The 23,410-nt window shown below is 35.4% G+C and overlaps 2 protein-coding genes and 2 long non-coding RNA genes across 6 annotated transcripts; 2 read left to right on the forward strand and 2 right to left on the reverse strand.

Annotated features, from left to right (window-relative positions):
- The first annotated feature begins 1,951 nt into the window (after window positions 1-1,951).
- LOC143451932 (ATP-dependent translocase ABCB1-like) lies at window positions 1,952-15,115 on the forward strand. The gene is made up of 25 exons (XM_076952718.1): window positions 1,952-2,165; window positions 4,049-4,256; window positions 5,953-6,107; window positions 6,251-6,338; window positions 7,351-7,484; window positions 7,576-7,747; window positions 7,927-8,051; window positions 8,347-8,560; window positions 8,706-8,888; window positions 8,978-9,094; window positions 9,251-9,463; window positions 9,625-9,805; window positions 9,988-10,170; window positions 10,315-10,347; window positions 10,428-10,586; window positions 11,083-11,261; window positions 11,446-11,656; window positions 11,901-12,016; window positions 12,446-12,585; window positions 12,772-12,912; window positions 13,220-13,380; window positions 13,478-13,671; window positions 13,775-13,981; window positions 14,169-14,315; window positions 14,556-15,115. The coding sequence occupies exons 1-25, from the start codon at window positions 2,059-2,061 to the stop codon at window positions 14,760-14,762; spliced, it is 3,975 nt and encodes a 1,324-aa protein (XP_076808833.1). The 5' UTR covers window positions 1,952-2,058; the 3' UTR covers window positions 14,763-15,115.
- LOC143451934 (uncharacterized) lies at window positions 11,674-13,860 on the reverse strand. 2 transcript variants are annotated; one of them, XR_013114926.1, is made up of 3 exons: window positions 13,720-13,860; window positions 13,448-13,646; window positions 11,674-12,069 (listed from the first exon to the last, which is right to left on the reverse strand). It is a non-coding gene; the product is annotated as an uncharacterized LOC143451934 (long non-coding RNA). The 2 variants fall into 2 exon arrangements; XR_013114927.1 differs by lacking the exon at window positions 11,674-12,069 and adding an exon at window positions 12,941-13,305.
- Window positions 15,116-15,969: 854 nt separating the features above from the next.
- On the reverse strand, window positions 15,970-22,041 carry LOC143451931 (hepatic lectin-like). Of its 2 annotated transcripts, XR_013114924.1 has the most exons (7): window positions 21,083-22,041; window positions 20,879-20,932; window positions 20,205-20,279; window positions 18,015-18,174; window positions 17,586-17,871; window positions 16,156-16,465; window positions 15,970-16,024 (listed from the first exon to the last, which is right to left on the reverse strand). XR_013114924.1 is itself a non-coding variant. In XM_076952717.1 (5 exons), exons 1-5 carry the CDS (start codon window positions 21,330-21,332, stop codon window positions 17,610-17,612), a joined length of 801 nt encoding a protein of 266 aa, XP_076808832.1. In that variant the 5' UTR covers window positions 21,333-22,038; the 3' UTR covers window positions 17,058-17,609. The 2 variants fall into 2 exon arrangements, 1 of the variants encoding a protein (XP_076808832.1); XM_076952717.1 differs by lacking the exons at window positions 15,970-16,024; window positions 16,156-16,465 and having other exon boundaries at window positions 17,058-17,871; window positions 21,083-22,038.
- Window positions 18,883-19,371, forward strand: LOC143451933 (uncharacterized). The gene is made up of 2 exons (XR_013114925.1): window positions 18,883-18,978; window positions 19,100-19,371. It is a non-coding gene; the product is annotated as an uncharacterized LOC143451933 (long non-coding RNA).
- Window positions 22,042-23,410: the final 1,369 nt, after the last annotated feature.

Here is a 23,410-nt window from a genome sequence, read left to right on the forward strand (position 1 = left end):
GAGCTGTACCTGATCCCAGTTTACTAAAATTAATATTGTCATAAAGTTAAGTGTCGGGTCAATAACAAAGTGGTTAGAACGCTAGGTTTGCGATAATGAAGTCCGTGTTCGATACCTAGCGTAGCAACCATTGTAGCGCCTTTCAAGCAAAGCATTAACGACGATTGCTTCTGCTAAATGGTTCTCATAAACAAGTCAAAATTCGTGCAATACGATAGAAAAAGTTAAAAGACCAAATAAAAATTCTTTTTGTTGCCAATGATACTTGCACACTGCACAGGGCCTAGCTCTGTAACTATGAGGTTTAATCGATTAAGAATCATGACCGAGAGCAGTGCAAAGATTTTTCCTCAGTTGCAGAATAAAGTTTATGACTCATGAGTAGCTGATGTGTACTTTCTGTGGGTTGTCTAATTACAGAAAACACTCATCGTAAAGAGGAAGTCCTTTGTGATATTATTATCTTATTTATGAATGTTAGTGAAAGTGTTTATTATTAGTCATTGTTTAACTCGAAATAAACGCAAATACCATAGAAACATCACAAAGCCTGAGTATTTTTTTACATTAAGTAATAACTTGCGTTTATTTAGCTTCGTTTATTTTATTTAGCAATACGCGTTGCCAGGTTGTAAATTATTATCGTTTAAGCTTTTACGAGCTAATTTATAATTACTCTTCTCCATATGAACATAGCTCCAGAAGATTACCTTACTCAGTACAATAGGTTACAATTGACATGGCTTTCATTCTTTATCTTTACGTAATCTTACGAAACTGTATTTTGATATAGCCTATACTGCTACCAACAAAGAAGATTTTGCCGAGTCATAGTACTTAGAATCAAATGTCGACATTTTGATGTGCAGCATTATCTAAATAATAAATCCAAATCCTCGGTGTAAAAAGTAAAGGTGAGATGAAGTAAAAGTAAAACTAAAAAGTAGTTTATTTGTTGGGGCACCTAAATCTGCGTATGGGATTCGCCTCCTATACACGCTATAGTTTATGCATATTGGATAGGGCTTCTATCTGCTAAAAATACTAAAGACAAAGCATTCAAATCCACAATCGCTAAACTATATAGCCCATTCTCAACATCATTGATCAATTTCTCATTTTTATTCAATACGCAGTAATTTCAGATCGCTATTATTATCCACATACACGTTCAAGACGTCTCTAACTATAGTTCTGTGCAATTAGCTCCTACCGTATATATGAAACTTTTCATGATAATGTTTGCGCTTTTACCGCGTTTTTATGATTTCTCCCTGCAATTGGTAGTCAAGTACATATCGTTCTTTTTACGTTGAAAAATAGTTCAGCCAGTAGACTCCAAACACGAAAACGACGAAAAGTCATGGTGGCCTCGGGATAACCAGAATCAACGATTTTCGAGTGGAATGTTTATACTTCATAGAGTGTATGGATCACAGTGTTCTCCTGCTTGAATGTAGGTTTATAGACGCATTTTTACCGCGGTATAATTTTCAATTATTTTTTAGCATTCAATTTTTTATATAAACTTGTGCATTCTTTTCTCTTTTTGTGAATTTTCTATAAACTTCCACGAACACTTGCTATCTTTGACGAAAGTAGGTTCGCTTTGCTGGTCGCTGTGCCTGGTGCCAAGTTTCATTTCATCGAAGAATTACAATTGTCGCATTACATCAATGTACAGTAATAAACATTAAAAAGAAGGAATTGTTAGATGGTGCGAGTCGCTGGTCACCAGATTGTATATCTGGTCGCTTTGAAACCTCTAAAATGTTTAAAGTGTTCGTACAGTCGGTGAGAGGTTACTCTGTAATCTTACACTTTCTACAACAAAAAGGGACAAACGAATAAAAAGCTCAATTCAGGAGAGAAACAATGAAGCCAAAGATGTTATGAAAGCAATCATGCTGGTTACCTGAAACCATTTTTATATAACCTATGCCGGTTGAATAAGCCCAAGCTCTTTTACTTTGTGTCAACTCTGGTGAATTTAGTAGCAGGCAACCTAAACGTAGGTAATTACATAAACCTTTTTGAGAATTCCTTTCGAGCTAAGCTATGAATGAAAATATTTCTAAAAAAGTTCGCACTGGTTTTAAAGAAAACAAAGTGCATGCATTGTCAACTAATGAGAATAACGTGGAAGTTATTGATCTCGATGACGCGTAAGTAGGCTACTCTTTCATAAAAGTGTTATAAATTAATGTACAAGGAGTATTGCCTAACAGCAGAACTTTTTTAAAAGAATTGTTATTATCAAAAAATATTTGTTTAAATTTACCAGAATAAATATTTAAATTGAATTATAAGTATCAGAAATATTTTTTAAAAAGTTTGAAAGTATTCATTTGACCATCCATTTAGCACATTATTTGAAACTTAATTTTGTTTACAATTTTAAAATTGAAAACAAGCGACCACAAAATTGATACGTATTTTTTTTTGAGAAAGTAATAACATATTATAATAAAATCAGAAGTTATGTTTCGGTTTGTAGTATTTTAGCGCGATCAATTTCTTTAAGAAAGAACATGTAATTAGAGATTATAACAAAGTTATGCCATGATTGATATCTATGGTTCACATTGTTTGTGTTGAAAGGGGGAATTTACCATGTATGATTTTCCTGTCAGATTGTTTGCCAAAATATAGCTGCAAGATTTGGCTTAGGCTTGTTGGGTTAAAGGCTAATTACCTGTATTTAACTATTCAATAGGGATGTGTTGAACGCAAGCTCGGCCTCACTAATTTTAAGTGCTCACACGAAACTTGAAAACGTGCGAAAAGCATTTTTGGTGAAAATAATCAAAAATATATTGTTGTTGAAGCCCAAAGGATAAATTGTTGGGTAAAGTTCAAGAAGAGAAAAGTCAGTGTCTTTCCGTTCCCACGTTAAACTCTGGTTGGTTCGAGAAATTGTGGTAAGCTCAAAACACGGTTTCAGCTGGTCTATAGGGACAAGTTTCAGTGATAAATTAGTCATATCAATTACAAATCTTGGCTCGTCATCACCATCGTCTTAGCTATCTTCTTCAGAATCTGAACTACCCTGAGCTATAGCCATTGCTGTCACTGAAATAAACAGTGTGCTAACTGAGCGTGTTTACTGGTTGACAAAACTCATAACAGAGATGCTTTCGCATCAACGCCAAATGCTAAACTGTCAATTTTTTGAATAATTGATATATTTTGATTCTTTACAAAACGAGTTACTATTTTCAGAGCACAGAATAAAGGTCCATTCAGTTGACTGCAAATTACAGACTCTAATATCAGACTCACAATATCCGAACTAACGCATTGAGCGTTGTAGTGCGAATGACGAAGTTCAGAAGTAATGAAAATTGGGTCATGTATATCAAACACGGCCAAAATATAGCATAGCGCTTGTTGATAAACACACGAAATAGAACACAAATAACATTATAATATAATCAGATTTGCATGTGAATTCCGTAGGAATAAGGGCTGATTATGACAATTTGCATAAAACGTTACGTGCAATACTATTTATGTTCAAGTTGGAAGTTTTTATGATTTTTGATTAATTATTATTCTTTGTCTTCTAGTTCATTTCTTTGGCTCATAGGTTTATTTATTTCTAATTTCTCTAAGAATGTCAACAGCTATACAGACAGCTTAAAAGATCGGTTTTCGCCTTGTTGTGTCGCCCTGCAGCTTTGCACAGCTTCACTAATCTGCCATTTCCTCAAAATTAAGACAAGACTAATTATAGTCTCTCTAAATCGCTACGATTTGGTTATTAAGTCATAAAAAAACTCAAAAATGCGGTGTTATGCTCGTAATGGAAAGTGTGCAGACGGTTTATCAGATGCAGATGGTTTATCAGCCCATTTCAAAATCCTATCTGCTACCATATCTAAATTGTGCTATTAGTACATCTGCACACATATTTCAGGACACATTTAAAATTGCTTAGCAAGAAAAATCGTTGGCACAATAGATACATTTTAGCATAAACCTCTGGACTCAAAAGAACAGTTTTTTGCACAAGCTACTAGTTCACATCTTTTTTATCATTATGCAGGCTTTGTGGTGTAAAAGATGATTTTGCAACAAACGGAAAATGTTTGAAAAATCAGACTTCAGCCACAACTGTGACCGTTGGAAGTGGAGAAAAAAACTTGAGTGGAAAATCGGAACTTATTGGAAGCGTTTCTGATTTCACTACTAACAATGGTGATTTCAAGAAACCGTCAAAGAAGAACCAACCAACGATCAGCTATGTACAGATTGTAAGTTTGGTGGTTATTCAAGATGAACGAAGTAAACTAGCCTGCCTAAGGTTTTTGAATTAATTGCTATTCGGGCTGAATTTAGAATTTTGGATCTTTTTGGCAGATTGTCCAGGATACCAATGTTTTTTTTCCAAATAGCTTTTATTTGTTTGTAACTGCCTTGTACTAAAGACTATTACTTCGTCATTGTTTTCGTAAATAAATTTTTTGTTACCAGTCATGTAAATTGACGTAAACTACATTAAGTAATTCGGTAACTTTATGTATTATCTTTTGTTTACTAGTGGCACAAGAAAATGTTGAATGTTGTCGAAGCTCATCCAATGTTGTTGTGCTTAAAATGCAATCTTTAAAACATAACAATTGAGATAAATAACTTACTCATAAGTCCATATATGGCACTGATTGCATTAATGGTTTTTGCAATGATAATCTTTTTGTTCTACCACACTGATTGATAGCAAAGTTCTATGTTCAGCGATATTTATATATTGCTAGATCGGTTGCTGCCCCTACTGTAGTTTAAGCTATTTGGTTTTTGACTTTGTCATCATCATCTACTACCAAGCCTGATTTCAACCATTGACTGCCATATTTGAAAATATTTGCTAAACTTTACCATGATAGAAGTTTTCAGTGAGATATTTAGCTTTGTGTGCTGTTTAGGGTATGTCTTTAGTGTGTTTTTCCTGAAGCCAATTTTCATTTATCTTTCACTCATATATAATCCTGTTAAGTTCCAATTTTCGATTTCAGAGAACATGTGCTACAAATTTAATTTGTTTTTTTGATGTTATTCAGCAAGGTTTTTGGATTGTCTAAGTTGATGTACAGCTTCTGCGTTGTTTTTGTTTGGTTGTCTATGCTGTCCTTTTTATTTTGTGAAGAACACATAACCCAAAAGTGTTAACTTTTTCAATTTTTTTTTTAAATTTAGTTATTTACACTTTGGTTTTTTATTCAAAGACAGGGTAGACATTTTATTTCAAGACTCTGTGTTTGGTGGAGAAGAAAGTGTTTTTTGATGCAGGCTTAATTTTTTCAAAGGTTGCTTTTGCTAGGGTAATCCATACATGAATTACTTTATCATGTTTGGCATCGTAATTTATTATTGCTCGATGATATTAACTTGCTTTATAGTTGGTTTTTTTCTTTGCTAAAATTGTATATCTAGTTAGAACTATTCACTCTAAAAGCAAGCTGGGATTTCACTTAAATTTTTTGTGGTGACCATGGCTTCAAACTTTTTTTAATTTAATTTTATTTCAAACTTCTCTCTTAGCTGGTTTACTTTGTTAAGAGAATTTGTATATTTCGATTGAATCTCACATTATGACCATAATATCAGTTTTATGTTGTTTAAGTTCCTACTACAGTACCAATTTTTATGGTTGGTTCAGTTTCATTACAGCTAAGGATTATGTCACAGTATGAGGTCATTATAGCCACTAAAACTAATATTGCCCATCATTTTTAGGAGGGTTCGATAACCCAATCAATTTGGATTTGGGTTACATCATCGGATTCGATATTAACAGATGCAAAATTTTTCATTGATAGGCTTATATTGTGCAATGTTTACTTCATTTTAGGAATTTTTTTTTATTGATTAGCTCTAGTGAAAATGTGAAATGAAGATGCTGATTTATTTTTTTTTTGCCTTTTGTAAGTAACATGTAATTTTGTTGCTCAGTTTCGATATGCTACCAGTTTTGATTATGTCCTGCTAATCATTGGCACACTAGCTGCTGCTGCACACGGAGCAGCTTTACCAGTTCTGTTGATTTTTTTCGGAGAGTTAACTAATGATTTTGTTAACTTTGGATCCCTTGATACTGCTTCTCTTGCGTAAGTCTTACAATATTTTATTGTTTTATGGTAATGCCGTATCAGTGTAGGTATTTGTTAAAATTTGCATTACATGCAAAAATGTTTAAGGTTTGTGTATGGTATTTTGTTTATGACGTCAATAACATGATTTTCCTTTTCAGACAAGTGAATCTCTCAGACAAAATATCTACAAATTCCGTTCGATTTTGTGTGATTGCCATTATTGTATGGATATGTGGAGCAATACAGGTTAGATACTGTGATGCTAGACTATTAATTGGACCATATGACATGTCAAAATTTGTTAATAGTTCATCTAACTTGAAATTCGTAGTTCAGTAGTTTACCAGCTGAGTGGTTAGTGCGGTGGGCATCCAGTAATGTTGCTCGTTTTTGATACACAGTTGTGCTGCTGTTGTAATTTGCTCTTTCATGGCATTAACAGCGCTTGCTCTTGTACTGGGGTCCCGGTAAACTAATTTAATATTTCAGTAATATCACATAACATAGAACAGCGTGGTCCAACTTCTTTTCATCGCGGGCCAAAATCAGAAAATTTTTTTATATTGCGGGCCATTTTTTTTAAATTAGAACTGAAGAAATGTGAAATTAGAACTGAAAAACAATGTGACATTGATATTAGAACTGAAATTAGAACTGAAAAAAGTTCTCTTTTTTTATTAAAACTGAAATTAGAATAGTTCAAAATTTAGCTATTAAATACTGATCAATGTGACATCTGCGGTCGAGGTTCTTCCTCAACAATAGCGACTATCAAAGCTGACTATCAGTTCGCGGGCCAAAAAATCGGTGTTCGCGGGCCAACTTTGGCCCGCGGGCCTGCAGTTGGACCACGCTGACATAGAACATCAAAAAATCAAATCAATAACGTGTGTCTTTATCGGAACTTGGGCAAAGACTAGTGTGGTAACCAGAGCTTGAGCGAGGAAGAATTGTTGTCGAGTTTAAGTCAAGCCAAGACTTTCATCAGTCCAAGGATGAAAATTAATTATGATACATACCATTCCAAGCCTAATTTAATTTGATGCTGTAATCTAAATATAACTTCTGTTTATACTTAATTTGAACAACTGAAATCAACTGTTTCTATGTTCTTTCTTTTAACTTATGTAACTATTCTGACATGACAACAGGCTACATGACCCAGATACAGTGAAACTTTCCTAAAAAGTGTGCATTATATTTCTTTTTCATAAACTTATTTTAAAAACATAAAGCTTTTTAAAAAAATGTGTCACAGATAATATGTTGGACATTCCAAGCTGTTCGACAAACAAAAAAGATTCGAGTGCTCTTTTTTCAAAGTATTTTGCGGCAAGACATTGGTTTCTTTGACGTAAACTCAGCTGGGGAACTGAACACAAGAATGGCAGAGTATAAATTATATCAAAAATTACTCTCATTTAGTCTTTACCGTTAACCCACTCTATCATTTATTAATTTTATGCCTTGTAATTATTTTAAGTGACATTGGAAAAATACAAAGTGGCATTGGTGATAAAGTTTCAATTACAATCATGAACGTTGTTCGAACCATGACCAGCTTTATTATTTCAATGGTCTATTCGTGGAAATTGGCCTTGGTGGTGTTGGCAGTTTCTCCAGCATTAGCCATATCTGCAGCTATACTATACACGGTAAGCAAACCAGGTGGCATAATACAAGGATGAAAGAATGGAAATTCAATTATAATGGAAAATTTTTGTGATGTGTCAATTTCTAAAGTGTCATGTAACATAGGGAACCATAAAGCTGTGCATTATGCTGATTTTGAAATCCTTCAGATCAGTTTTTAATTTCAAAACTTTCGTATCAGATTGGTGGAAAATTCACCAAAGAAGAATTAGATTCTTATGCAAAAGCAGGTGCAGTGGCTGAAGAAGTAATCTCATCCATTCGAACGGTTGTTGCATTTGGGGGGCAGGAAAAGGAGTGTGAAAGGTAAAATAAGGCTTAAGTTTGTGAATGAATATCAGTTAAGTGTAATTTACTGATGATTATCATGAGTATGGTATTTAGTTATATTTTACAAAGCAACTTATTGGTGTATTATAAGAGTTTATTATGTGGCAAGAATCTATATTTACGATATATCTACGAGCAGTTCTTATTAAGTTACTAGGTGATTTTTCCTAAGTTCTAATTGTGCAGTTTTAGTAGACTAAAAGTACTTGAATTATATTTTGTTTTATTTCAAAGCCAAGTTAAACGTTATAATGGTGCAAAATTGTTTTAGATATGAAGAAAATCTATTACATGCTCGTAAAGTTGGCCTAAAAAAAGGTCTTGTAAGCGGAGCATCGCTTGGTTTTCTGTTTTTGTGTTTATTTGCCATGTACGGACTTGGATTTTGGTATGGTTCAACCCTAGTTTTAGCAGGAGAAATTGTTGTTGGGGACCTTTTGACATCTTTTTTCAGTGTGGTTGTCGGTGCCTTTACATTGGGACAAGTATAATGACATTTTTCTTATTGTCATTTTTGTATTTACAAAGATATGATTTGATTTGATGTATACCAGCGCCAGTAGTCACTTAAAGTGCTTTCATTTTTGCCCTTTAGCATATTTTTAAAATGTTGTTTATTATACTTTATAGGCTGGTAGCCACATTTCAGAATTTGGGGCGGGAAAAGTTGCTGCTTATAAAGTGTTTGAGATTATCGATAGAGTGCCTCCAATCGATAGTGAATCTGAAGATGGCTACAGACCTGAGAATGTAAACGGTGAAGTTTCACTGAACAATGTCAATTTTTCATATCCTTCTAGAACTGATTTGCAGGTATCTTGTTTTTTTCTTTTTTCTAGTCATTTTTTTTGTAGAATTTATCACAGGTATTTGGTAATGTTGTATGCTCCCAATTTAAATAGGTTTTGAATAATGTGTCTTTCAAACTTGAAACTGGAAAGACAACAGCACTTTGTGGCCAAAGTGGTTGTGGGAAAAGCACATGTGTGCAGCTTATACAGAGGTTTTATGATCCGGAGGTAACTTCATCAATATATGAAAATTTTGTGATTTCTTGAGCAGTTAACTAATGCGATAGCAGTTATCACATTCATAGACACAAATTGTTTCTTGTGACTATTGACTGTATTGATCTTGTGACTTACTATTGATTAAACATGTTGTTTAAACTTAAGAGTGGAGCAATTGAGGTTGATGGTATCGACATTCGAACTTTGAACCTACGTTGGCTTCGTGAGCACATTGGCGTTGTATCGCAAGAACCAATCTTGTTCGACACGACTATTGCTGAGAACATCAAATATGGACGAGACGGTGTCACCGATGAAGAAATAGAAGAAGCCACGAAACAGTCAAATGCTTATGACTTTATAATGAAACTTCCAGATGTATGTTTAACTGAAGTTATACATGGTGCTAACTTTGTTAAAATAGGTTCATGCAAACAGTGAGTACTCCCGTAACTAATTAAATACAAAGCAGTCACACTTTCCTTGGATTAATTAATTCGACAGCTTTAATTTATCTTGTGACTTCTTTGTATGTTTAGAAATTTGAGACAATGGTTGGAGAAGGTGGTGCACAAATGAGCGGAGGACAGAAACAACGAATCGCAATCGCTCGTGCCATTGTTCGTGATCCTAAGATTTTGCTTCTTGATGAGGCCACATCTGCTTTGGATACAGAGAGTGAAGGTGTTGTACAAGCTGCACTGGACAGAGCAGCTAAAGGTGGAAATTTGTGTTTATTTTTTTCACTTTAACACTTCAGGTTTTCAAGATAAGTGTTTTTCTAGAAGTGGTAACATGTTTTTTACTTTTCTTATAAAATAGTTGCAGATTTATTAGAAATACTTATTTAACGATAAAGCCTTGATTTTGTGTGAAGTATTTATTAAAATTGTTTTATTAAGGTCGCACCACGCTAGTGATAGCACATAGACTTTCAACCATTCGTAATGCAGACAAAATCATTGGGTTTCATGAAGGCATAGCTGTAGAACAGGGAACTCACAGAGAATTGCTCAAAATTGAAAATGGGGTTTATCAAAATCTTGTGCACATGCAAAGTTATGGGGCTGCAGATAATCTTCATGGTCAGTTTCATTTTTCGGTGTAAAATTTGTTTTTGTTTACTTTTTTAACTTGGTTTACCTTCTCAGCTATTATGTAATTAGATATTATATAGCATCAATTTTAATACTGTGTTTAATTGTTGACATTTACTACTTATTATACAGGGGAATTTCAGCACAATTCCTACGCAAGCAAAGGTAAATGTGTGTGTCTTATACTTCATAAAACTTGAAATCACACAAACTTAAAAAAAAAACTTTGTTGCCTCATGTTTTAGAACACAAGAAACCAATGCACCGATTAACAAGTGCTAAGAGTGTGAAATCTAAGCAGACAATTGTAGATATTGAGAGTGCTCAAGATGATGGTGCCTTGCCAGTTGTGTCATTCTGGAGAATTCTTGCTTTTAACAAATCTGAAAAGTGGTTTATCTTATGTAAGTTTGTTGATATTATGGCAACATACGAGTATAGCATCAGTATGGTCTTTTATCTCAAATCTTATTTTTCTCAAAATGTAAGGTAACCTAAAATGGCACTGATGTCGGCAAAACATCTGTTTAAAACATGAAAGTTTCAGTTTACACAAAGTAGCATTTTGTTCTAAAACATGAACAATACTCTCATTAATCTTGAAGTTAGTCTTTCTTAACAACTTACGGTTAAAAAATTCGGTTATCTAACCTGTAAAATCTTATTAATGTGGGTTAACTCGAACTCTGAATAATGCAAAGTAGAATAAATAACTTCAATATCAATAGCTTACACTGCTCCTAATAAGTTTGCAGTGGTTACTTACGGCTACAATGTTAACCTCCGTTTGATTTCATTTATACACTTTTGGTAATGTTTTAGTTGTGCTTAACACTGTTTGTATTTAAGCAAGCAAAATTGTACCAATTTCCCCTTTATGTTAGAAAACTTCTGTTACAGTGGGTTGTCTTGCTGCTGCTGTGAATGGTGGAATTCAACCAATCTTTGCCATTCTGTTTTCGGAGATTTTGGCTGTTTTTTCAGAGACCAATGAGAGCACTAAACAAGCGAGGATCACGTTGTATGCTCTATTGTTTGTTGCTGTTGGAGCAGCAACATTTTTGGCCTACCTAGCTCAGGTTTCTTGAACTCTTAATCAAAAGTATCGATGCTAGATGCTTAAAGCCAAAAAAACATTTTTATGCTACATTACATGTTTTCGTTTTAAGATTAAATGTATATTTGTCATGGTCTATGAAGTTTTAAATGCTTATTTGTCCGATGGGTTTGGTTTGATTTTTATTTTTTTTATATACGCTTTAGTTATCTGCTTTTGCCAAGTCTGGTGAAGAGCTAACCTTACGACTTCGCTTGATGAGTTTTCGCGCAGTGCTCCACCAAGAAATTGGATACTTTGATGACCCGGCTAATAACACAGGTGCACTTACTACACGACTTGCAACAGATGCATCTAAGGTCCAAGGTGCCACTGGAATAAGACTTGCCACAATTATGCAAAGTTTTGCTGCTTTAGGTGTGTTTGAAAACATGTTTGTTGTTGATGACAATCTTCTAGAAGTTTTACTTTTTTTGCCATTACTCTCAATACACTTGTGTTTACACATGCATACAGTACAGTTGTATAGTGCGATATGCAACATATTGCGTTTGCGTATATTGCATGCTGCATTTTTATCTCAGAACTGACAAAGGTGTTCAGGAAAAAACTAGTCAATTTCGCAAATTATATTTGCGATTAAATTTGTTTCATAAAATAGGAGTTGGCCTTGGTATTGCCTTCGCATATGGTTGGCAAGTGGCACTGCTTGCCCTTGCATTTGTACCTTTCATTGCTGCAGCTGGAATTTTGCAAGGACAGCTTCTTGTTGGCCAGGTGAGTGCAGTATTCTCAGATGTTATCTCTTTTCTATTTAGGATGACAGTTAGCTGTGAATTAGAGAATAAAAGATGTTCAGCAACGTGAGACCAAATGTTTGACGTTGTGGCTAATAACACACATACTAAATTTGTTTCCTTTTCTAGTGGAGCATATTTTGAAAAAAACTACTTATTAATTGATTTTAGCGTATAAAGACTGATACTGATCAGTGCTGATATTGCAAGATGTAGGAATAATGAAAGTATTACATTCCAAATAGTTTTGTTACTGTAATTCCCCGTTATTACAGAAACAAAACATTCCCAAAGAAATTCAATACCATTTAGCTGATTTGTAAAACGGTAATGCATAAGAACAAAATTTTAAGTTGTATACATAATTATTTGTACTACAGGTCTCATGGCAATTCTTTAATTCATGCAGGCATCAACTGAAACGAAAGCGTATGAAAAAGCAGGCCAAGTTGCTGTGGAAGGGACATTGAACATAAGAACGATTGCCTCCCTCACGCTTGAGAAAGCTTTTCATCAGAGATATGTCAATGCTCTTGAAATACCTTACAAGTAATTTGTTGCTTTTGTCGGTCAAAATGAAGTTAAATTAAGTGCATCTATAGTGCGTTTTTCATAGCTACAATTTATGCTTATTAATTATTATTTGTGTTTATCAATGAGGCAAAATCTAATGCGGGCTATTTCCATATATTGAGCATCCATATCTGGAGTAAAGTTAAGTGTTTTTTTTTTTAGAAAGAGTTTGAGAAAGGCTTATGCATTTGGAATAACATACGGATTTTCACAATGCGTGGCTTTCTTTGCTTATGCTGCCTGCTTCAGATTTGGTGCTTGGCTGGTTGAACAGGAGTTAATCGCATTTCAAAATATTTTCAAGTACGCCTAATATTTGGACCAAAGATCTTATTTTTTACCAGTGTTATATATTACTTATGTATGGGATATATATTATTTATCTATTTTTACTCTATTTAAGAAATTAAGATAACTTTGTTTGAAATTCGTTGCAGTAGTTTGCTTGATAAGAAAATGCATGTGTTGAAATGACTTTAATTTACCAAATTGTTGCGAGAATAACAACATCTGCAAAGAACTTCATATTTTACAACAATCTTGCAACAATATGGTGTAATAAAGCAAGTTGAGCTATCTTCAAGTTATTACTACTACTTTGATACTTCAGGGTCCTTTTAGCTGTTGTGTTTGGTGCTCTTGCCGCTGGCCAGACAAGTGCATACGCGCCAGACTACGCACAAGCAAAAACATCTGCTGCAAGAATTGTGAAATTATTAGATCGCGTACCTTTGATAGACAGCTATAGCAAGCGTGGCGATGTTCCGGCAAGTACATTTGTCGACTATTATACACAAATAGAAAACGTTACATCCAAAATTTAAATAACCTAACGAACCTTTTATATTCATTACTTGGAAACAGCAAGTTTCTTCTGGAAATGTTCTGTTCAAGGATGTCCAGTTCACATATCCTTCACGGCCAGACATCCAAGTTTTGAAAGGGTTGACACAAATAGTTTGTCCCGGACAGACGGTGGCCCTGGTCGGACAGAGCGGATGTGGAAAATCAACTTGTATTCAACTGCTGGAGAGGTTCTATGATCCAAGCGACGGTTCAGTGGTAAGTCAAAGTTTGAAAGGTTTTCAAGCTCAATACTTTGAAACTTACTTTGAACTAGTATTGCATCAGAAACGTTAAGTTAAGTTTTTGATATGTTTTGTAGAGTGTCGACGGTCACCTATCGAATGAACTTCAGTTATCTTGGCTTCGTTCACAATTCGGCATCGTCTCACAGGAACCTGTTTTATTCGATCGCTCAATTGCGGACAACATCAGATACGGTGATAATAGCCGATCTGCGGACTTAAAAGAAGTGATTGCGGCCGCAAAGAATGCGAATATCCACTCATTTATTGAAGGCTTGCCTGACGTAAGTATTTCAGTCATAGAATAGCCAACACTTTAAGTACTATTTTGGAGGTAAATAGGTTGAGGTGTGTTTTCAGATTTGAGTAGCCTTTTCTGAAGTGTTTTTCATATCATGATTATCGGCTATGTTTTTGCTATTTTCATGTATAGATTCTTTGCTTCATAAACAATCATAAATGTTTCTACAGGGCTACGACACCAACGTTGGTTCCAAAGGAGCGCAGTTATCAGGTGGTCAGAAGCAGAGAGTGGCAATTGCTCGTGCCTTGCTCAGGAATCCTAAAGTTTTGCTCCTGGATGAAGCCACATCTGCCCTGGACACTGAAAGCGAAAAGGTGTGTGGTTGTGAAATATCTGCTCATTTACAGTAAAATGAAAGTCATAAAATTTTACTCTACGACCCTGCACAATCATGTCGCAGGCTACAAATTAGCGCAATAGGGTTAATGCAAAGTAGTAGTTTGTTATAATAACATATATTGCTTTATGATAAGGAATAAATGAGTTTGTGGAGAATGATTTTCAACCTTGTTCAAAGTTACTTAAACATTGGTGTAATACGGATTTTACAATAGATCGTGCAAGCAGCCTTGGATGCCGCCAGTGAAGGTAGAACTTGCATCGTCATCGCTCATCGTCTGTCAACCGTCAAAAATGCTGACGTCATAGCGGTGATTGAAAACGGGAGCGTTGTGGAGAGAGGCACGCACAACGAACTACTCGCATTGAAAGGATCGTATTTCAGCCTGGTCAATGCACAATTGCATAAAAAAGAAGCATAATGAGTTGCTGTTCAAAACACAGATTCTTTTAAACTAACTATCAATTTTCAAGCCGGTCCTCCAATAGTTTCTTCTTTGCATATACAGTACTGCTATTGTAACCAACGGTCACGGTTTGTTAAAACAAACTTACATATGAAAATTTGAATACTGTACTGAAGGTTTTGCAACAATAATAAAACATATTACTTCCATACCGCAATTAGCAAACTCACAAGTTTTTATTTAAAATAAATTACTAGTATTTTAGATTCTTCTGTGTTTTTTCTTCATAAATAAGAATATAATATTTATGAGACGGAGCACGTTTCGTCTAAAGCTAATTTCGAATTAAACAATGGTTTCCAACGAAATGTCGCACCATTATCTTGTAACTGACATGTGAAATAGCAGCTCTTTGTTGGTTTCGTTTGCAATTTTTTTGCTAACTATGTATTAACAGGTGTCGATCGACCGCCACCCTGGCATATATCTTAACTCTTTGTTTAGAGTCTTTGGCCTCTCGTCAAAACAAACAACATCCGTTTCGGATCGTGTGCAATGTCCTAACACGACCTACGTCACCAGCAGCGAAAATTTACTTATGTCCAGCACACAAGCCATTGACTATGGTACCACAGAGGCACAGACTATACATATTTGCTGACTTTATGTAACACCAATATCTCAGATTCCACACATAGCCGCAGCGACAAAGATCAATGTCTACGTTCACCATTAGCGTCGATCCGAAATCTACTTTCCCATACAGCTGTCAACGTTTTGCAATATCGCCGCCTTGGGATAGTTTCTGAAGCAATTTCTGTTTAAGCAAGCGACAGGCCAGCGAGGTGTGGACTGTGGAGTCATGGTACGTTTTGGCCGTAGGTGAGGGACGATGGTGCAGTATTTCTAGCATTATCAGGAGATCAAGTGCTTTTGTCTTTAAGGCATGAGGGAGAGCATATACTGACCCTATGCGTAGATCGAACATTGGGCTTGCACTGCACTGGGCAAAATGTACTAAGGATTGATCACTCGCACAATAAATGTTAAATAATCGGACCAGTTATTTTACGTTAATAGTTTTGTATTTTTGACTGTAGTTTTACACGCTCAGATACCAACCTGCTTTCACACTTTAAAAATAGATTACGCAAAGAAATTGGTGCTGCTATCTTATTATATAGTAGCTGACAAAAGCTATGGAGTAGCCTACCTAAAAGAAACTTAGCTTTTGTAGATATCCTTCCATTCTTTTGTTCACCTAACAACCAACGTATCTGCTGTGCACAATAAATTGTCTTAGTTATTTGTTATGTAAGTTATAAGACCTTCAAGCTGATGCATCTGGTTTAACCGTAGATATTACCATTAGCCACATATACACACTTTTGTTTAAGAACCACATCACCTTCAGTTTCATCATTTGTCATACGTTGGATAAAAACGTATTTAAAACACGGACGATGGTACAACATCTTGTTCAAAACGGTTGGATTAAAATTTGAGTTAGGTTATGCCTCGTCACCTTGTAGCGGCCTGGGTGGTATTTTCTAATACCATTACAACATTTCTTGCAAAAGTGTTCTCTGGCTATTGATTGAAGTTTATGAATTTGTTTTTGATATAGACATAAAATGTTCATAGATATTTGGTACGTTGCTCTGAATAACTTCGTGTGAACACTCCTTTCAGTATGTTCCCAGGTTGTTTTCCAGCATCTGTTGTGATAAGAAGTGTTTATTGAAAATGCCCGCTTCTTAACCTTAACACTGGTTAATTATATTAATTATTTATCCATGTCTCAATGTGTTAGGTTTAACTATATAAATCTCCCATGGTCTAAACATTGTTTTTCCCGTTGCACATGCTACGACTCGCTGCGTTTTTCATGTCGAACATTTTAACTCCCATCACTTTCATGTTTATAATCTCGCACTTCTACCAGCAAGTTGAGTTAGCCGAGTGAATCATCGAAATTAACAGATGAGTTGTCTAAGCCTCTAAGCTAGCTATGGTGATTGCAAATCAATAGACATCTTATAAGCGGTAGTATTGCTTATGTTCTTCGTTATTTGTAATATTGAGAAAATGTACAGCACTTATAATAAAATCTTTTCTTGCAAACTATTTCTGTTATAATATTAAAACCTGTCGGCCTTCAGAGTATTTTAACCGCACGCAAAAATAGAGTCAGATAATTTAACAGGTAGGCTAAGTTAAGTAAAGATGCCCTCATATGCTAAAAGGGTCTCTTCAACCCTATATCCCGTTTTCGTCCCACTAAATTCTCCAGAATTATTGTAGTCAACATCTCTGAAAATCTTCATAATTTGCAAACAAATAATAATCCGATTCTTAAACAATTTTGTACCATCACTCTACCAGAAAGGTCTTTATAGCAATTACAATGCAGCACTATGTTCAAAGTACAGGGTGTCCAAAAAGTTCGGGTAAATAGGGAATTTTACTAATTCATTTATTTTTTCCAGATTGAATGATGGCTCTGTCTAAAGAAGAACGAATCGAGTTGGTACTCTTAAGTAGACGATAAAGATGGTCTTATCGTAAGGTTCGTCTTATTTCTATCCATGTACCCAGACTTTGTGGAAACCCAATAACAGCTAATTGTGAAACATGACACCAATATGAACTTTAACCTTTCTGTAACCAAGCTGTTACGAGATTAACAAGATTGACTAAGTTATGAGAAATGTCTTCAAGCTTATGGAATATTTTTACAGTAAACGGAAATTCCCACAAATAGCTTTGATTTAAAAACAAACAACTACAATTAAAGCGGTATAACTAAGATATAAAGTATAAGCGTTGCGTCCTTACAGCAGTGTTTAGTGTTGGATGAGCTCATGCACAAACACGTGCAGCCGGTTTCTCACACAAAGCACTAAATTGAGCGTTGCATGGGCGATCGTTGATTTTGTAAGCTGGATTTACGTAGTTTAACTCCACACAGTGGCCATCATTGCTTGGTTCACCTGGTAACCAGCCTGCTTCTGCGCTGATTAATGACTGGCCTTCCACCCAACGAAATCGTCCCTCTTGGTCTATGTCGTTTAGTCCAATCCAAACAGACTTTAAACCAGTAAACAATGACGCAATGATAACCCTAAAAACATATTAAATTGTTAAAATAAATAATTCAGTTTAAATAACCTCCGACTCTTTTGACATCTGCTCATCGAAAAAAATAAAGCATTTTTTATGTATGTTGACACTGATAGTAGAGTTGATTTTTAACAGAAAACTAACCTTCTCATTGTAAGGTCCCTCATTCCATTCACGGCCAAATCTCCTCCTTTATTTCGACAGATATCCCTACTTTGTTGCCAAGATTGTCTTGTTTCAGTAACCATGTATTGGTAGCCATTAGGTTGCGCATACCAACCTTTTTCATGAAAGGTTTTACCGTCTGCAACACAATACGCGGTCAAGAACAACAAAACTGCATATGAACAATGCCAATGTATACAGACAATATAAGTTACAAACCATACATAAGTACATTAATCAAAAAATACTTCTGCAGCTTAGGAAGTCGAGTCTGTAATATTCGTCTTTCTACACCGGTATATCTTTTATGGCAGGAAAAGCGACTCGAAAAGGAATGTGCATAGCGATCTTAATAATTTGATCAAAGAACTAAAGTCTTGTATCTTTTTCATACTTCTTACGGTCTTGTTTTATGCAGTGATGGTCTTTTGCGAATATTGTTTGATTTTGTTCCCATGTTGATCTTATAGTTTCCGTGAAGGAATTTATATTTGCGCCCACTTGAAGTATATAAGCATATAAATAGTTTTTACTGTTAAGATCTATCGTTCGCTCAATTTTCGAAGTATAGTTACAGATATTGATTTTGTAATAACAAGATATTAGGACTCAAAGTCCCACGTGTTGCTACAGGTATTATATCTTAAACATCAGTCGATCAGACTGAGGAAAGTTTTTGCACGAATTTAACATAATCATAATCATGATCCCTCATCGCATCGCTACCGACTTTGTCTTCGTCCAAGTTCCCATTGTCACTCAAACCTTTCATTTGTTTTAATTTTAATTTTTTATATTGTTTTGTTTTCGAACAAGGGTAGCATTATTGCGATTCCAATGCTCTGTCTAACCCAGTGGTTCTCAACCGGGGGTCCGCGGACCCCCAAGGGTCCGCGAAACGTTTTCAGGGGGTCCGTGAGAACTTCGAAATTTGCAACATAAAGTACGAGTTTTTAAAAAGTTTTTGCTGTTTATCATTGCTGTTTGGAATAGGCTTGAACATTTGCTTAATTGCCTATTGTGATGGGACAATACAAAAGCTTATTGAGATTTATCACCCGCAGGGAAGGCCTATTGTGATGCAATAGATTGCGGATTATACGAGAAGACAGCTGGATACAGTGATTTTAAGTTGCTGGAGATTGCACATAATCGCTTTCTCAGTTTCTGCTCTCGTTCGTATAAAATCGAAGGCACGTAACCAACTAAATGTTGAAGACGACATGCGACTATCGATTTCGAAAACACAACCCCGTATTTCAAGACTTGTTTCTAATATGCAACAGCAAAACTCCCATTAAGTGTATTCGCTTTGAAATAAATAAAAATATCCGCATAGTTTGATGTTATTTTGATTGAATAGCGCAGTTGTGCACCAAGACTATTAAGTAAAACTAAGCAAAGAAACATTTAAGTGCAGTCTCAGAACCCTTAGTTTGCTTAAACTTCAGGGGTCCGCCAACTGCTTTGACATCACCAAAAGGGGTCCGCCAAGATCAGAAGGTTGAGAACCACTGGTCTAACCACTCGGCAATACTGCACCGTGTGTGCGTGTGTACGCATACGAACGTACAAGGATGTTAGTATACCTAGTTATAGTACGTATACAAGAATGGAATTTGTGAAATGGCAAGTTCAGCTTAATTGTTTCTCTGTGTAGCCTACTTGTTTTTTCATTTTAAAATCGGAAGTGTGCTGTTTTTTTTTGCAGATTTAGTAGCAACATTACTCTTTTCTCGAGCCATTATGCGACATTTTGTGCTAATATTTAATTTTATCCTCCTGCGTTTGTAACTGGTTTTATAAATCCTTTGTTTATAAGAAAATTACGACGAATCGGCCTCGTTAGTTCAAGTGAAATGCCGGGCACTTTGGCTGTCGATGAGTCAGGAAATATTCGTCACATAAACACGAAGCAATGGTTAAAATTTCATAACCTTGTGGGTTGCTTTACAACTAAGAAAATGAAACCTTTATCTTCGGTCCTATGCTATATATAGTACAGCAATCAAGCAGGCAACAAAAATATAACAGATATAAAAATTGCAGAAAAAAATAGCAGAAGTATTTTACGCAACACCACGTGCGCATTGCGCTTCTTTGAACTGTTGATAGTAACATTCTGTCAAAGTAACTTCAAATATGGTGAACATGGACTGGTTATCTAACCTTGGCATAACTTCCTCACGTCGGCTTGTACATTTCTGTGATCGCTGGCCAGAGTCGAAACGGTATTTTGAAGATCTAAAAATAAGTTGCAAGCGTAAACACTTGGGCAAAATGAGAACGCTTTTACGGTAAGCTGCATGTAAGAGCGAGTAGCCTAATGGATGAAAAATCAAGGATGTCTCCGAAAGACGGACATAAGGTATAATTGTTTAGATCATGACAAAAACTGTTAAAGAATTGCTACGTTCACTTATCGACATGATCGCCTGGGCCGTTTCGATCGCTTCGATGTCAAGGAAATCTCGACAGTTTGAATCGCCTGACCCTACATTTTTACGATCGAACTAGTGAAGCAAACCACGCGGTCCAAACAATTTAAGCAAACGTTTATGTTTAGGAAACACGAACAAATCAGTTTCGACACTTTTAACAAATAGTTATTCAATTGTAAGCTTACAAAAACTCATTAGCTCTATCTTAAAAGTCTATCAAGTTAAACTCGTCTGTTCTTAAGCGATCTTCATAACATTTTTCCAGTTTAAATTGTGTGCTCCAATCGATACTTGGCAGCTCGTTTTATTTGAAAAAAAGCAAGTTAAATCAATCTACAGTTAGTGTATAGGCTATGTGATACTTTTAACACGACATAGGCCAAGTACGCTGAAAACGTTTACCAGAAATGTTGCGCAATGCTTCAAGTAAATTTCTTTCAACCTTTATGATATAATCTGGAAAATAAATATTAGATTTTATTACAAATAAGAATTAAAACAAATATTTATCATTTTTCCCTTGTTTAATGATTTGTTAGATACTGTACAGTGTACTTTATGCTGTAATGGAATTAAAGGTTTAAATATAAAACAAAACTAGCGTACCTTGCAGGTGATTTAACGTCGTCAGGTCCGATGTCCCTGGCGCACCTTTAAGCCCCTTTTCGCCGACTTCACCCTTTTCGCCAGCAGCTCCTCGTTTACCGGGGTATCCGGGTGGTCCCCGGGAATCAGACTTCGGGTCTTGGGTAGTAAGTTCGGCAAAGGCATCGTTGTTTCTTAAGCAGGTCAGGTAGTCTTGGCTTTGAACGAAGACACCCAGCATCAGAAGCAGCGCGAAAGCTCGAAAAACCATGTTCTTGCTTTTTTGAGTTTAAATTTTATCACTAAGTTACCACAAAGTGCGTGTAATAGGTATAGTTTTTCGAAAAGAAAGCCAGAAATCGCATTAACTCGAAATCATTTCGTTGAATTAAATATTTTATTTCTTCTCAACCTTTTGTTGGTTGTGATGTTTTTTACTTTTTCAATAGAACTGCTGTTATCACTTTATCGTATGTTTGTTGTCAACTATGCTGTCTATCAAATTGTGTTGTCAAATATAAAGGTTTGGCGTAATGATAGATGATATAATCGATTAATCGTGTAAGGTTCGTCCTGGCCATAAACGTAAATAAACACTGAGACATAAAAAGCCCCATACTAGATATTATATTAGGCTACATTATTTAAGGTTGTCAATGATAAAAGGTTCCTACTGTTTCAACTGTTTTTATGTGGTTCAATTTTATCTAAACGATACCTTTTTACGTATTAGGAATGTGTAAGAAAGTTTTTAAACACAAACCAATTCCTTTTTTAATACGAACCCGGAATGTCACCGGACGACGTCGCTTCACAGAAAAAGTGGATTTATTGAGAATGAGGCTTTCGTCAAAAGCACTACAAAGTTAAACCTAACACTCTCTAAGTGCATTTCAAGGCTCGTCTGAAACAACAAAGATTATAAGCTTTCAGAAACCTTTTCTCACAAACCTAAAAAATAGATATACAGGCAGAAGAGCGTGAAATTTGTGATACACTGGGCATTTTTGGAGTTGTATAATACTGTATAATAGCTAAACGAGGAATTTATTGAAGCATGAAAAAAACTGAAAATTCAATAAACCGAAAATAAGTCCGAGAGACCATGTTCATGATTGTAACCAATATAAAATATTTTACCTTGTTATACAACTCCACACACGCATAATATAACCTACTAATCTCAGTATAATCTTAGTACAAAAATATTTTTAATTTCAGTATCATTAATTACATGCAAAGTCATTAATTATTTTAAACCTATAAAAGCTGACTGCTGGATATCAATCAAACGTCAGTTGGTTCCTTTCTTAATCGTTTTACTGCGATAGTTTTCTGCAATACAGAAGAATGTAGAACGGAAGAGTCACAACTTTACCATAGGCGAGGATAAGACAGGATATTGAAATTATTTATGCTTAATATAACTTGAGTAACATAATAACATATATAAAGCATCATAACACACATTGAAATACTGAAACACCCTACTAAACATTTATCTTCTTTTAACACTTGTTTATCTGTCTTTCCCATTCACATTGTGCAAATATTATTTTTGGTTCTCAAATACCATGCAGCTATTGAAAACTTACCATAATATAAGCAATATAAGCTATTCTTTGTCAGCGTTTTTTCGATAAATTAAAGATTTTAAAACATTACTAGCCATTGACCACCACTGAACACAATTGAACTTGAAGGCTACGGCGAACCTGCATGTTGGAGCTTATCTTGTACGTAACATGATATGACCTGTGTTTCAGAATCATTTAAAAGTATCTTGTTAACCTTCAACGTTTTCACGACTGCGGTAATAGCATTAGCGATACGGACAAAGAGCAGCTTGACTTTTTATGGCTCACAGGTTTTCTTTTTTCTTCATTCAAAGCAATAACAAAGATGTCAATGTGTTTTAATAGCTATAGCATCACGAAATCTGTGAGTGTATGGTTTTTATGTGTCTTGCCTGCCTGCAAAAGTCATAGCTTAATACGTTGCTGAAGTTGAAAGCTAGGCCTATTGTTAACCAAAATGTCAGCACCACGTCATCAGCATGCCTCAGGAAAAACCGGCAAACCAAGTTATGCTTGCCATCCCAACCGTTAAAAGACCAATTGGTCAACCAAGGACCAGGTGGTACAATTACATCACAGACCTGGCCTGGTCCCGACTAGGTATTCCTTTAGCCGGACTGGCAAAATTGGTAAAAGATTGTGAACTCCTTAGGGAGGAACTGTTGCCGTCAGGACTCTCCTGAAAGGAAGAAGTGGGTTAGAGAGAGAGAGAGAGAGTGAGAAAGGGCTATTGTTTACGCTTTACTTCGCCCAAACGCTTCTTTTACACTTG

Source organism: Clavelina lepadiformis, chromosome 4 (genome assembly GCF_947623445.1).
Source record: "Clavelina lepadiformis chromosome 4, kaClaLepa1.1, whole genome shotgun sequence".
Classification (NCBI taxonomy): Eukaryota; Metazoa; Chordata; class Ascidiacea; order Aplousobranchia; family Clavelinidae; genus Clavelina; species Clavelina lepadiformis.